The 13,265-nt window shown below is 49.5% G+C and overlaps 1 protein-coding gene across 1 annotated transcript; it reads right to left on the reverse strand.

Annotated features, from left to right (window-relative positions):
• Positions 1 to 13,066, reverse strand: CHGA (chromogranin A). The gene is made up of 7 exons (XM_017813929.1): positions 12,987 to 13,066; positions 9,129 to 9,222; positions 8,637 to 8,705; positions 6,288 to 6,386; positions 4,182 to 4,685; positions 3,228 to 3,706; positions 1 to 516 (listed from the first exon to the last, which is right to left on the reverse strand). Exons 1-7 carry the CDS (start codon positions 13,005 to 13,007, stop codon positions 433 to 435), a joined length of 1,350 nt encoding a protein of 449 aa, XP_017669418.1. The 5' UTR covers positions 13,008 to 13,066; the 3' UTR covers positions 1 to 432.
• Between the last annotated feature and the right edge of the window lie 199 nt (positions 13,067 to 13,265).

Below are 13,265 nucleotides of genomic sequence, written 5' to 3' on the forward strand. Positions count from 1 at the left end.
TTTTTCCTTAGATAAATTTTTTATATAGAATATATTACAGTCAGAGTTCTCAGCATTTAATCAAAAGATAACAAGTTATTGCAGTTTTTTACCCAGTGAAACTACCGGTGAAAGAAGAACTTTCTAGAAAGCTGTCTTGTCTTTTAAAAAAAAGAGGGAAAAAACCCCCACCCAGACAGAAAATACACATGTAGGTTGCACTTCGCACCCACCAGCGCCCGGCCGGGCGGGTGGGCATCCGTGCGGACAGGGGAGCGTGAGGTGAAGCAGCGGCGATGGGCACAACACTACGGCGAAGGAGGCAGGCCTGGGCGCTAGCGAGGGCGGTGCTTCTGCTCGGCTTAATTGCTTTTAAATCGGGAAATGGAAACGCGGTGGGGAGGCAGGAGGGTGGCGCCGGTGCTCTCGCCTGCACAGGGAGGGCCGGAGCCCTCAGCCTCGCCTCAGCTCGTGCAGCTTGTGGGCAACGCGCTCCAGCTCGGCCTCGATGGCAGCCAGGCTCTCCAGCTCCTGGTCCTGCAACGAAAGCCCAGGACACGTGTCAGCAGCCATGGGTGTGCAGCCCTCGCCCCACAGAGCTACAGAAAGCCTTGCCTGGGGCACGAGCACAGCTGCGTCCTGCCCCATCCCTTCAGCCTGCTCCTGCATTTGCCCCTCTGGACAGACATCTGTGCACAACACTGATTACTCCTGTCCTAATGTTTAATTGCTGCAGCAGGTAATGGGGACAAAACATGCAGCTCCCGTACTTCCTCAGCCTTTCTGCCAGGCAGGGCAGCCCCCAACAGGTCTGTACCTCCAGAACAGGCTGGAGGGAGCTGGGGCCAGGGCAGGCTCTGCTGAACCGGCACCTGCACTGAGTCAGTGGAGTCAAACCAGGACGGGCACTGGTGCCTGCCACCTGTGGCAAGTGCAGCTTGTGCCTTGCTCGTGCAGGGGATGGTGGTGTCCCCTCTCCCCATGGTGCCCTGGGTGTTTGCATGTACTTCTACTAGCAGAAGATGGTTTTCTGTTTGGGAAAGCAGTGAATTAGGAGGCCATCAATTTAAAGGCTCGAGCTGCCCATCACTTGGTGGTCTTTCTATAGCAGCTCTTGTGTATCTGTGCCGTCACCTGAAGCTATTTTATTTAGTGCAAGTACTCAAATTCCTAACTGCATAGCTTTGCTTGAACTTGGGTCATATCCAGCTGGCCCTGTCTTGTTGCCAGCTCCAGCCCTGCCTGTCTCTCACAGCTGCCATCAGCTGGGGCTCTCTGCATTCTCCCAGTGCAGCAGCAGGCTCTGTGGGAGCAAACTTGGGGCTGTAGATGCTAAAAGTGCCTTTTCCCATCAGCAGAATCGAGGTGACAGCCCCTCTCCTGTGCAGAGGGAACAAAGCCTTGCTGCTGCCTGCAACAGCTACCAAGCACAGGCTGACACTGAGCCACTGGCCAGCACTGCATGTGGCTGGTGTGAAAAAATAAAGGAAGTATGTAAAAATAAGTAATTTTTTTCTCTTCCCTGAGCTATTTTCCTGAACAGGGAAAAAGCCACCATGTCCCTCCACAGGGCCCTCGTCTCAGCCCCTGGGAAGTCTTTGGTTACATCAGGGTGTCAGCAGCTCAGGGTGCCCCAAGCACCAAAGGAGCCCAACTGAGCTCAAGCCACTGTTCCAGTGAGTTTTTGTTGAAGAAGGTCAAGGAGCAGCTGGCTGAGGCTCACCTTCTGGAGGAGAATTTTGACTACAGCTGGAGCCCCCAGAAAGTGAGAAAAATAGTGCTGTGCTGAGATCCTCCACAGCACCCAAAGAGAGCTTGGTGAGGCCCAAACCACTGCCTCATGCTGTGCCTCTGCACTCTGGATCGCTTCTACCTGGCCCCACATGTTGAGCCCTGGAGAGTGCACAGGACAGCACTCACAGCCCCCATCTGTGCCCACACTGGCCTCACTGGCCAAGCCACACCACCACACGGCCTGAAAATGAGGAGAGGGGACAGGATGGCAGCTGCTCTGGCAGAGCCAGAGCCTGTGCCTTCCTTTCCCTCACTGCTGGGTACCTTGTCTAGACATTCCTCACTGACTCCCAGAGGCCCTGATGTAGTTTAAAAAAGAACAAAACAAAAAACAACAGAAAGTCTTGTTGCAGCTGTAAACACAGCAGTTTTGCAGCCTCAACATCCTGCTTCCCAGTCCCTGTTTGGAGATTGAGTCCACCACCTTGCAGACAAGGTGTACCCCAGAGCCACTGGCAGGGGCAGGTGGGTAGCAACCTCCTAAGGGGAGAGACCTTGGGTGTGGGCAGATGGTGGTGAGGAGCCAGATGGGCCAGCCCACCGCACTGCATCCCTGCTTCACGCTGAGACATTTGGCTTTGCTTTGAACCAACACAACTGGAGATGCTCTAGTAGCAGGGGATGCTGATGGGCAATCTTTGGCCAGTGGTTTGGTGTGTAACTAAGGGAAGAGGCTTGTTTTGGAGGAAAGAGAGCTGCAGCAGACTGGCTTCTCTCTCCTGCTGCCCTGCCTCTTCCCAGGCACCTGATCTCGGCCTATCCCAGGGCAAACACCCACAAAGCCCATGCTCAGCCCTCTGAGCTATCCCAAATCAACTCCTGTGCCTGAAGCTGGGCCTCAGCACAAAGGCGAATCCACCAGTCCTGGCTGCTGTGGAGGTGCTGAGCTACTGCCCAGCATCACACAAGGTATCAGGGAAGGAGATGTCTGACTTTGGAAGCCTGACTCAGATGTATTCCAACATCTGTCAACAGTTTTGACTCCAATGCCCCAGCTTTCTCACCACAGCTGCACCCCTGATTTACCTCTGTAGGAGGTCTGACATTACTCATTCCATTCCTGAGACAGGGAAAGCATTTTCTTTGACTTGGAAGGGCTTTGAGACACAAGGCCCATCCCCAGGCTCCAGATTTAGCTCTGGTCACCATGTCCAGCACAGGCCAGTGCAAAAGTCCTGTCACTGGAGACATGACCCTGTGGGGCAGGGAATGTTTTTGCACTAATCACTAAAACAAAGATAAAAAAACAAAGACACAACTAGGTGCAAACTTCAATAGTACCTGTGGCTGAATGACTAAAAGTTCACTAAGCATCAGCTTAATACCACAGAGAACCACTGCTAGCTATGTGTCATGAAACCATCACACTATGTTAATGCCAAGGTACCATCTACATCTCCCAGCATAGTTTGGATAACCGGGCAGGATTTATTCTTAAGCCTAAGTACACCAACCTCTGTTCTTCTGTTAGCGCTGCCTTCCTCGTCCTTCTTTTCTTCAGGCATGGGAGCAAGTGGGAAGCCTCCTTCACTGCTGTCCTCCTTCGAGTGATGCTTCCATGACCTTTTCACATCTTCCTCTGGACTACGGAAGGCATACTTGCGGGACCTAAATGGCTTTTTCATGGACCTGTCTGGGTCTTCCCCACTATCATTTTCCTCCCGGCGCTTCTTTGATGTCAGCTGTTTGGCCAGCTCATCCATTTTGTTCCATCTCTTGGTGTCTTCCCACTCCCTGGAGGATTCCTCCTCCATCTCGTCACTTTTGGCATCCCTGGTCTGGAAGGTGTCCTCCTCCTCCTGCATCCCCTCATCCTCCAGGTGATGTCTTCCTCCTCTCACTGCCCGGGGCTGCTCTTCTTCCTCCTCCTCCTCTTCCTCCTCCTCCTCAGAGCTCCGCCCATCTTTGCCAAATCCCAGCACATCATCGTTATCTGAAAGAGCATGAAACAAAACAGTGAAAACAACTGTTAACCCAACTGTTAACCTGGTTGCAGTGCACCTTTGAACTGAGCCTTAAGGGGCGATGCCAGATGGGTTTCCTGACTTAGGCCCACTTTCCTAGGATTCTGCAGATACCCACTCTCATGTTGCCATGTCAGTAGCAAGGCTTGAAGGCAGCAGTCCAAAACCCTGCAGTAAGTCCAAGAAAAGGGAATTGGTTGTTCCCAGGACCTATAAGAACCAAGCAGTAGGCAGCAAGGCTGCTGCAGGGCTTGTGTTACCTGCTGTGTATGGGCCCATGCTTCCAGTGCTTGTGGTGGGGTCTGGGTGGCTGCTGGCAAGGTTATATCTGTAAACCCAGTAAGCACCTGCCTGAGTTTTTTGGCTTTAAAGCCTCTAATCCATCTGTCTCAGTGCTCTCAGCTACCCCAGGAAAGTATCAGTGCAGTTGTCTGGGATACGTACTGTCATCTTCCTGCACCTCCTCAGCTTCCTCGTCCTCCTCAGCCAAATCAAGTGACCTCTCTGCTTCAGTAGGGTCCTCCTCTGCAGCATCATCTCCGTCATCCTCCCGCTCCACACGCTCCCCTGCCACCTCCTTGCTGTGCTCCCGGCCCTTCCTGGATGGCTCCTCTCCCTCACCCTCAAGCTCCAGGCTGTCCCTGGAGCCTCTGGGCTCCTCCTCTTCATCCTCTTGCTGCTGCTGCTCATCCTCACTGAAATCTTTGCCGGTGTGGTTGTCCAAAGCTCTGTCTCGCTGGGCATCGTCTGTATCCCTGATGTCACTGCTTTCTGCTTCTTCCCGATCCTCTTTCTCTACAAGGTTGGTATCCCTGGGCCTGGGCTCCCTCTCCTCCAGGCTGTTCTTTCCTTCCTCTCTTGAATCCTCATTTTGCTGGGGTTTCTGTTCTGTCAGCTCAGCCAGGGACCCCGTGGGCTGTTCCTCTTCGGGGTGCTCCCCTGCTGCATCTGCACAAGGACAAACAAGAAGAAATGCTTCTGCTGAGAGCTCATTTCACAACCAGCAAAGCCCAATCATTTCCCAGGGAGCTTCAGCTCCACTCAGCAATCTGCTTAGCCAGCCCGTGGATCCTTTTGCAAGTCACTTCAGCATATGTTTGTGTTCAGGCAAGGCAGTGCTCTCTCTGGTGCCTGAGCTCCTGGAGAGACTCGCAAGGCTGAAGTTAAGCATATGCCAAAGTGTTTTGCTGAGGCACAGGCCTCATCACTGTCTCTTGAGATGCCAGCAATGAACTTGCCCTGCGTGAAACCAGATTGCAAGTAAAATGAAATTATTTAGGAGTGTAATACAGCACTTGCACAGCTCTCCCTGCTCTGAGTGCTGCGCTAACATTGCATCCTTATTTCTCCCGTCAGGCTGAGGAGGCAGCCAGCCCGGTTCCCAGGGTGCTGGAGGGAGGGGGTGTGGCTCTGCTTCTGCAAAGTAGCTACTCAGCAGGAGCTTAATGTGGGCTGGGTATTTGCTCTTGCTCAGGTGAGAGTGGCCTCTTTTAACACAATTAGACATAGAAACCACTTTGCAAAAGAAAAGATGAGGGCTTAAAAGCCAGATAGTATGGAGAGGCAAGTGCAGCCCCAAGGAGGGCTGAGGAGTGTGCTAGGGTGAGAGGATGCTGGTCACACAAGGCTGGTGAAGACCAGTGACACTGCTGGTGTTGCTGGACTGCCAGCTGGTCTGAAAGGCCCAATATGCCACACTTCATCCTCATCAGTCTCCACACTGCTGGAGCAAGAGGTTCAGGTCTGCCCTAACAGGAGGGAGATCCAGTGCCACTATCCTGTTGGCTTTTGGCCATGCTGGCTGCAGCAGCAGCCCCCAGGAGTGTCTGTACTCATTGCTTTGAGCAGCTTTGAAATGAAGTCTCAGCATCACTGTGCTGCTGTGGTTCAACCACATGCTCCAGAGCCCTCTTGAGACCCTCTGTGGGGGTGCAGCTGCTAGATGAAAAGTCACATCACCCCACATTGGCATTGTGTCTTCCTGACAAGGAAGAAGAAAGGGGCCAAACCCTCCTTTCTGCCAAACAGCCTGTCTCTAGTCAGGCCATAGAAACATAGTGACAAGGGAAAATCTCAGCTGAACATGATCTTTCCAAGATAACAGGGGTTTTGTGGGGATGTGTACAATGTCTGTATAGCAAGTTCCATTTTTCCTTCAGAGACCCATTACTCAGTATCTTAGATGTCTGGAAACAAGGGTGGCAGGCACAGGCCCACATCACTCTTGCCTGTATCACTGAGTCTTTCAGTCCTGGATTTCCCTGGCTGTGACTCATTTAAACATTAGGAGTGAGTGATAGTGTGAGCAGCAGGGTAGAAAAGATCAGTATCAGTTTGGTAACTTGACAATCACCAGTTACTATAGCTCAGAAACTACATGTTGTTTAAGCTTGTAAATAAGAAAGCAAACATTGTTTGTTTGTGTGTGTCAGTGGCAGCATCAAAGGAGATGCCTACAAGAGAAGCAGATGGACATATCAAGGCTGTTAGAAAGAACATCCTTGTTTACAGCCTGACCTGTATTTCCCGGGGGTGGAGGCTGACACTGACCTCTCTGCTTGTTCTTGTCATTCTGGCTTTCAAGGACTTCGGAAAGTTCATCTTCGAAGCCACTGTTTTTCTTCTGCTGATGGGTTCTCTCATTGGCACCTGTGTCAAATAACAAAAGGTATGGAAAGGCAACAGTCCCTCCTGTGTTTCAGAAAGTAGAGGTAGGGAAATAGTTCTGCGCCCTTTGTATTTTCTACAGCAGACAAATCTGCCAAAGGGGAGCTGTGAGGAGAAGCGACTGGAGGATACGTGAATCAACTGCAGTAACAAAACCACAATCAGAAACATCGTCTGCAGGAAAGAAAATGGTCTCTAAACAAACAGAGAATCAGCGTTGCCAGGAAAACTAATATTGACGGAGATCTAGGGAATAAGAGGTGCTGAACTGCAGCACACTGAGGCCAATGAAAGACTTCAGCATTAGAGTAATAAAGGATAAAAATTGCCTCCTGTCAGATTCTGCCTATGTACCTCTGCTGAGGTGAGCACTGAGAGCTTCTGTGCCCTCCAGCCTAGTTGTGGGGGCCCCTCTCCCAGGGTGCTGGGAGAAAGAAGCAGTGTTCATTCCCACTGCAGGGATAGCCTGGGGCTCCAAGGCCCCACACTAGGATTATGGAATCCACTTGACAAACGTAACACCCTGGAGGAAGGTGTCTGAAGGCAACACAAACTGGAGGTCAGAGTGCAGCTGTCCTGGCAACCAGCACTCCCCAGACAGCCCCATTCCAATGGGATCTGCAAGCCAAGCAAGGTCTGTCTAACCCAGCTCATGCCCTGCTTCTGTGCCTTAATGCAATGGCGAGAGGGAACACTGCCCAGTGCTCTCTAGCCCAGAACTGAATGCTGTGGATTCTCCAGCCTGAGCAGAACCAGCTGCAGCCAGCACAGAGGAGACCAAGATAAACACCTTTGCTTTTCCCTTGGTCTACAAGACCGTCCTACCCCCAGTCTCTGTGATCTGTAGATGAGAGCTCATGTTACTCTGGGACTAAGTGATGTGATGGGCTCAGGCCAAGGAAAGAACGGAGCAAGATGCACCTCTGTGAAACAAGTTCCTTCTCACAGACTCCATGCCGAGGGGCACAGCCTTGCTTATAACTGAGTGCTCCTCCTCAAACCCCTACTGTGCCTAGGCACCAGCATCCCAGCACACTTTGTGGGGGTGTGTACAATGTCTGTATAGCAAGTTCCATTTTTCCTTCAGAGACCCATTACCCCTTCAGAGGAGGATAAGGTTTCTTTCTTCTGGATCACTGGAGCATCCATGGGGCCCATCTGAGGTCACTGCCCAGCTGGCCCCTCCACCGTTTGGGTAGTGACCAAAATATGGCTTTGGAACTGCATGAGAGTCCCAATCCTGACTTCCTGAATTTTCCTCTTCCTTTTCCCTGTTGCCTCTGTGTCTTCCTTGCTCCGAAAGCATTCTGGTGGCACTGCCTTCCAGCCACCCCTGGCAGACTTGCCACACAGGAGCAGGGCACGGGGATGCCCTGATCATCTTCTCCCTGCTGATGCCCAGCTGTCACCCAGGTTAGCCCAGGGAGAAGGAGGAGGGAAGGTCAGGAGGTACTCTCCCTGTAGCATGGGGAGAGCCCTGTTGCAAACTTCAACTGGACCACCTGGACAGAGGGATCTGGACTAGCTGTGAAGTAGCTTTGCCTGAGACCTGCATGTCAACTCTGGGCAACTTGGCACCTGAGAACAGCCCTTCTTCCCCTTGCACACCCCTTTGCACAGCTCTGTGCTGCTCCTGCTCCCACATTGACCCATGGTGAGCAGCCTGCACCTCTCCAAATCAAAGAAACTTGCGTTTGAGTTAAGCAAACCATCAAAAAAACCCCATTAGTTCAAGAACATTTTCATCTTTTAGGAGCAAGTCCTACTCAATGCTCAGTGTGGATTCCCTTCTTCCATACCTGGGTTTAGTGCTAGATTCCAGCTGCATAAACAGTGAAGGTTTTCTTGCCTTTCATTCCAGTTTGGGAGCTGGAGATTATTTGTTGAATTAAATTCCAGTATGTCCTTTTAGGGTTCTCCCACCCCAAAATGTCTATACTCTGCATCACTACCAAATCATGTTGATAGTTATGGAAATCATGAGATACATATTGCAGATACATATTGGAGTTATAAGGAAAATTCCTGTCCCCACTCACACAATCTCTACTGGAAGACCCGTAACTGTATTTCCTAGGGCATATTTATATGGTCTCAAACTAATGTAAAATAAATTAAAAAACCAATACCAAACAAGAAATAAAACTGTGTAAAGGGCTACAAAAGATGAAAACACACTTCCCTATAACTTCCCTCTAATTATATTCCCAAATAACTGTGCTGGTACTGTACCTTGAGCAGCAATTTCCTGGAGTTCCTTCAATAGGTTTTGGTGGCGAAGGATAGAAATAATTCGTTCATCTGCAATAGGGAAGACTTAGTAAAAAAAGTTGCCAAAGACAACCTCTCCCCACCCCCAGGAAATGAAAAAGAACCCCAAATGCCACCTCTCTCCTCATTTGCTCTTCTCTTTCCCTTGGCCTGATTTGCTGTCACATCTTAACCGCATGATTAAGATGACAGGAAGGTCCTATGAAAACCAGGCGGTTTGATGTCAGCCAGCACCCCCCTGTGCCCACCTGAGGCCAGGCCTGGGACAAGCAGCAGCTCTGTCCCTGCATCTGGGGCACAGTGCAGACTGGTGGGGTGACCGTGAGGAGGTGAGTGTGTCAAGGACCCCTTAACAGGGATCAAGGAGCCAGGACTCTGCTGGTCAGGGCAGGACCAGCCCCTACTTGCCAGATCTGTGCTTGCTGATACCCAGCATTAAGTCTAAGTCTGTACCTCCTCGGAGTGTTTCTAGGCATTCCTCGCTGATCGGCAGGGGGTTTGGCTTAGATAAAGTATCAGAGATGACCTCTACAATGCACTTCATCACCTAGAAAGAGACAAAAATACAAACTGAAGCACTGCTTTTTTGTCTTTTTTTCCTAAATCTACCTGTTACCAAGGCTAAAATGCAGCAGGTGCTGTCACAGATCTTTCTGGTCAAGCCAGAACTGAATTTTCAGTTCCTGTTTTACCTGATGCAGGAACAGAGGGTACCTGCTGCAACTCAGAAGTGAACAAATGACACGTGACACTGGAAAGAGCTTCTTCAACATGACACACAATTCAGCTGAGGATTTCACAGCTTCAGACCATCTCAGGGCCTGGGCACATCAGGAGAGTAAAGGGTATCTGGATATATACATAGAAAGCTCAAAATTGTTCTCTTTTAAGCCAATATATCTCAACATGCATCTCATAAAAGGGCTCAGTGGATTGTAGAGAGAAAAAAGTGGTTGTTGTTGTTCAATAGGTGACCTTGAAATCTTGCATGCTCTTCAAAGCCTGAGAAAGGCACCACAGTTACATTGCAGCCAGGCATGGAAGGTGAGGTCAGGGGCAAACTACTTGCAAACACAGAGGAAAAATACTGCTCTCAAACCCTAGAGAAGGACAAGACACTCTGGAGAGGTGTTTGACCTTGTGCTTTGAGTGTTCAAACCATCTGTTACAGACTGGAAGAGCTGTACATGGTGGCAGGTCATCTGAAAGTGAAGAAAATCTGGTGCAGCTTCTCAGACAGGATGAACTCTGGGCCCACCCTTTCCAGCAGCTCTTTTCTTCAGCATAAGATGAGGAGCATTATTTATCTGGTTTGTCACCTGTAGTGAGATGGAAGGCCTAACTCTTCATCCACACAACTGCAGCACTGCTGATACCACAGGGATCCCAGAGCTGTGTGTGTGGTAGGAGAATGAAAGAGGTGCAGAGGCGATGTGGTACCTCTGTCAGGTGTGAAGCCACACAAAAACACACCACTGGAAGCCCTAATGTGTTACCATGGTAGACACAAACAATCACAGAGGAGAGAAGCATTCACTACAGTCTGGGACTGGTTAATGGTGTAGGAATCAGGTTGCCTAGTTCAAAAGGATAGTTATTTATAAAGTAGCCCAGGAAGGATGCAAGGCTCACAACTGCTTGTGGAAAAAAACAGAGGCTAAATTGAAAAAAAAAAAAAAGAATACAGGTAAGCCTTTAGAGCAAAAAATTCACTCACTGAATCTCTTTCTCCTGATGATTTCTGCAAGCAGCCCTGAGAGCCCTGACCTCCCTCACGGTGCACCATTCCCAGGAGAGCTGAGCACTGTGGCTGCAGCAGAAATTAAACACAAGTCAGCAATTCCCAGTCATCTACAATGCTGTTCATTCAAGCAACTGGATATATTCATTGACCAGTGGAATGGGCAAATTTTCACCCTATGTAAGGAGAGAATTCTGCCTTTGCAGATCACAGCCATAAACTGCTGAACTCCTAAACTCCTTTGAGTTTGAGGGGATTGCTTGATGGATTAAAAATGTTACAGGAAAGATCTAAAAAAAATAAACAAGGGGAATTTCCCTGGTATTACTCTCCTATACCACAAGCAATCTAATAATACTGATTTTAGATGACTTTGAGTCACCTCACTCTGCCATTAAATTGAAAAAAAAACCAGGTTCTGATTCTCCCCTCCCATGTTTCCCAACCTCTGAACTCCCTTATTGCAACAGTTTTTGATGCAGCTTCAGAATTAAGGACTTTCTCAGCATGAGAAATAAGAATCTAGTTCAATGAAATATTCTATTCAAGCCTTTTGAAGGCTTCCAAGATGATTCAAGGTCTTTGAGCACAAAAACCCACATCAGTTACCACAGAAATACAGTCAACTCTGTGGAGGAACTTTGTAAGGTAATGAAGGAAGAATGCAGTCATTCCGCAGCACTCTCCTTGTCTTTTTGTTAGAGCAAGTCTTGCAAAGTGAGGCTTCACAAGGTCATGAAATAATAGCCTGCATCAGGAAATCGACGAGATCCTTTCCAAGTGAATGTAATTAATCCAGTGCAGAAACTCAGACTGGATTTTTGCCATAGCTATCATCTAACCATGAGCAGGTAACTAGATCCTTAAGAGCAGTTCACAATGTCCCCACACAGAAATCTCCAAAGGATCTTGTCCTTACAAGGACAGACTTCTCCATATTTGAGCTTGGCTATGCTCAGGCCCTTCTGAAATGTATGGTTGTAAGAGGGAAACAAGCACAATAGTGGGCAAACACCAGAGACATTGTAAATGCTTTGGTTGTGCTCAGCTCCCTGTGGAAAGCCCTTGGTGTAAGGGAAGTCTGATGAGCTGCCCAGCAAAGGTCTGCAGGTGCTGACCACACATTACACAGCCCTGAGCCACCCACAAATGCTGGTGGCACAGAGCATGGTGTGCAGGAAGAGCTGCAGTGCTTGTTGCTGTATTCATGTGATGATATCCCTGCCCTGATCTGTCCTGTAAGACCAGGACTTCCTTCACTAAAATGCTGTGTCTCAGAGGGTGGTGAAGGCAGAAAGTCCTAAGGCTCCTTCCAATTGCAGCAAATTCAAAAGAAAGCTGATTTTGCTCTCAGATAAAGCATGTGTCAGCGTAATACCCAGGGAGGGGGGCAGTCTTGGGAAGGAATCCATCCTTGGTGGAAGCATTTCCATACAGTTGCACCAACTGCCACAAAAGTGCCATTTTTAACAAAAAGAACATATTGGGGGATAGATCTCACGGGGAAAATCATGGAATTAATGGACTGTCCCACCAGATGCCCAACGAGCATCACACTCTGGCATGGCCAGTTGAAGTGCCTATCCCGCGTGCCCTTCCTTAGCAGCACACCGACCAAGGAAGGCATCCGGTGTCTCACAGCTCATGGCTCAGCCCCAGCAAGGGCTAAGCAGGCTAAAAGTCTTAACAAAGCAACCACTGTCCGGGCCCAGGCACGTCTGACAGAAAACAGGGAGGCATTGCTCGTGGCACATGTTCTATAGGTAACATGCAATGGAGCCTGTACCCTCCCCTACTGCTGCTGAGGGAAAAAACATTTTGTGGCTAGAAGATTTCACAACACAGAACATTTCAAGAAGTAAGGGGGGAAAGGCTGGAGTTTCGTTTCTGGACATGAATTTCTGTAGAAGTTTTAATTTGGGCAGCCAAAAGATTGGCTCATCTGAAAGATGGGGAAGGAGGAGGTGAGGGGGGTGGTATCTGTCACAGATAAACACAGGCAAACCCACCTATCCAAGCATTTAGGCTGCCAAAAGTCTATTGGGAGAGCACACATTTGCAAAATGCAGCTATTAATGTCAGAGGGCATGACACAGATGTAGGCACGGAAGCCTATAAAGGAGGGCTGGAGAGGTCAGCCAAGTCCTGCACTGCTTGTAGCCATCCAGACAGGCTGAGCAGCTCCTGAGAATGGATTAGCAAGCCAAGAGTACCAGTTGCCTATTTTTCCGGAACATGCATGTTTAAGGAACATACTACACACATGCAAACACAGATGTACACACCCCAAACACACACAGTTCTAGCAATGCCCTTTCCTGAATCACATCTCCCCCCACTCTCTCCTGAGTCACCTCCTGCTGGGAGCTTTGAAAAGCTGAAAGTAGGAGGACTGAGGAAAGGTATACCCAGCCTCCATCTCCTCGCTAAACAAGCTTGTCCAATCCCTCTGGTACATCCTATGGGACTTCCTCAGGTGCAGGAGCAGGCCAAAACCAAACAGCTAGGTGTAGGTTAAACATCACATCCTTCCTCTTCATTTGACCCTTCCACTACTGGCCCATCCTTACCTTAGTGTCGCTTTTATTCATGTCATTTGTCACAGGAAGGGAGATGGCTGTAAGGTGGGGAGAGGGGAAAAAAAGAGAACTTGTTATTCATTTCAGCTGTGAGATGAGTAAGGAATTACTATCCTGCTAACAGTGGGAGTGGAGAAGAGGGCTATCACACTCTGGTAGAAGTAGTCCCTGGGTGCAGCAGCTGGATGTATGCATTGTGCCCCTCTCAGTCTGGGAAGGGGAGGGAAGGGAAGGGAAGGGAAGGGAAGGGAAGGGAAGGGAAGGGAAGGG

Source organism: Lepidothrix coronata, unplaced genomic scaffold (assembly GCF_001604755.1).
Source record: "Lepidothrix coronata isolate B3197 unplaced genomic scaffold, Lepidothrix_coronata-1.0 Scaffold43, whole genome shotgun sequence".
Classification (NCBI taxonomy): domain Eukaryota; kingdom Metazoa; phylum Chordata; class Aves; order Passeriformes; family Pipridae; genus Lepidothrix; species Lepidothrix coronata.

Coding starts and splice junctions, on each gene's coding strand:
- CHGA (XM_017813929.1), bottom strand. CDS start 13,007: ATGAATAAAAGCGACACTAAG. Junction 4,686..6,287: donor TGACAAGAACAAGCAGAGAG/GTCAGTGTCAGC, acceptor GTCCTTGTGCAG/ATGCAGCAGGGGAGCACCCC. Junction 517..3,227: donor GCGCTAACAGAAGAACAGAG/GTTGGTGTACTT, acceptor CTTTCGTTGCAG/GACCAGGAGCTGGAGAGCCT.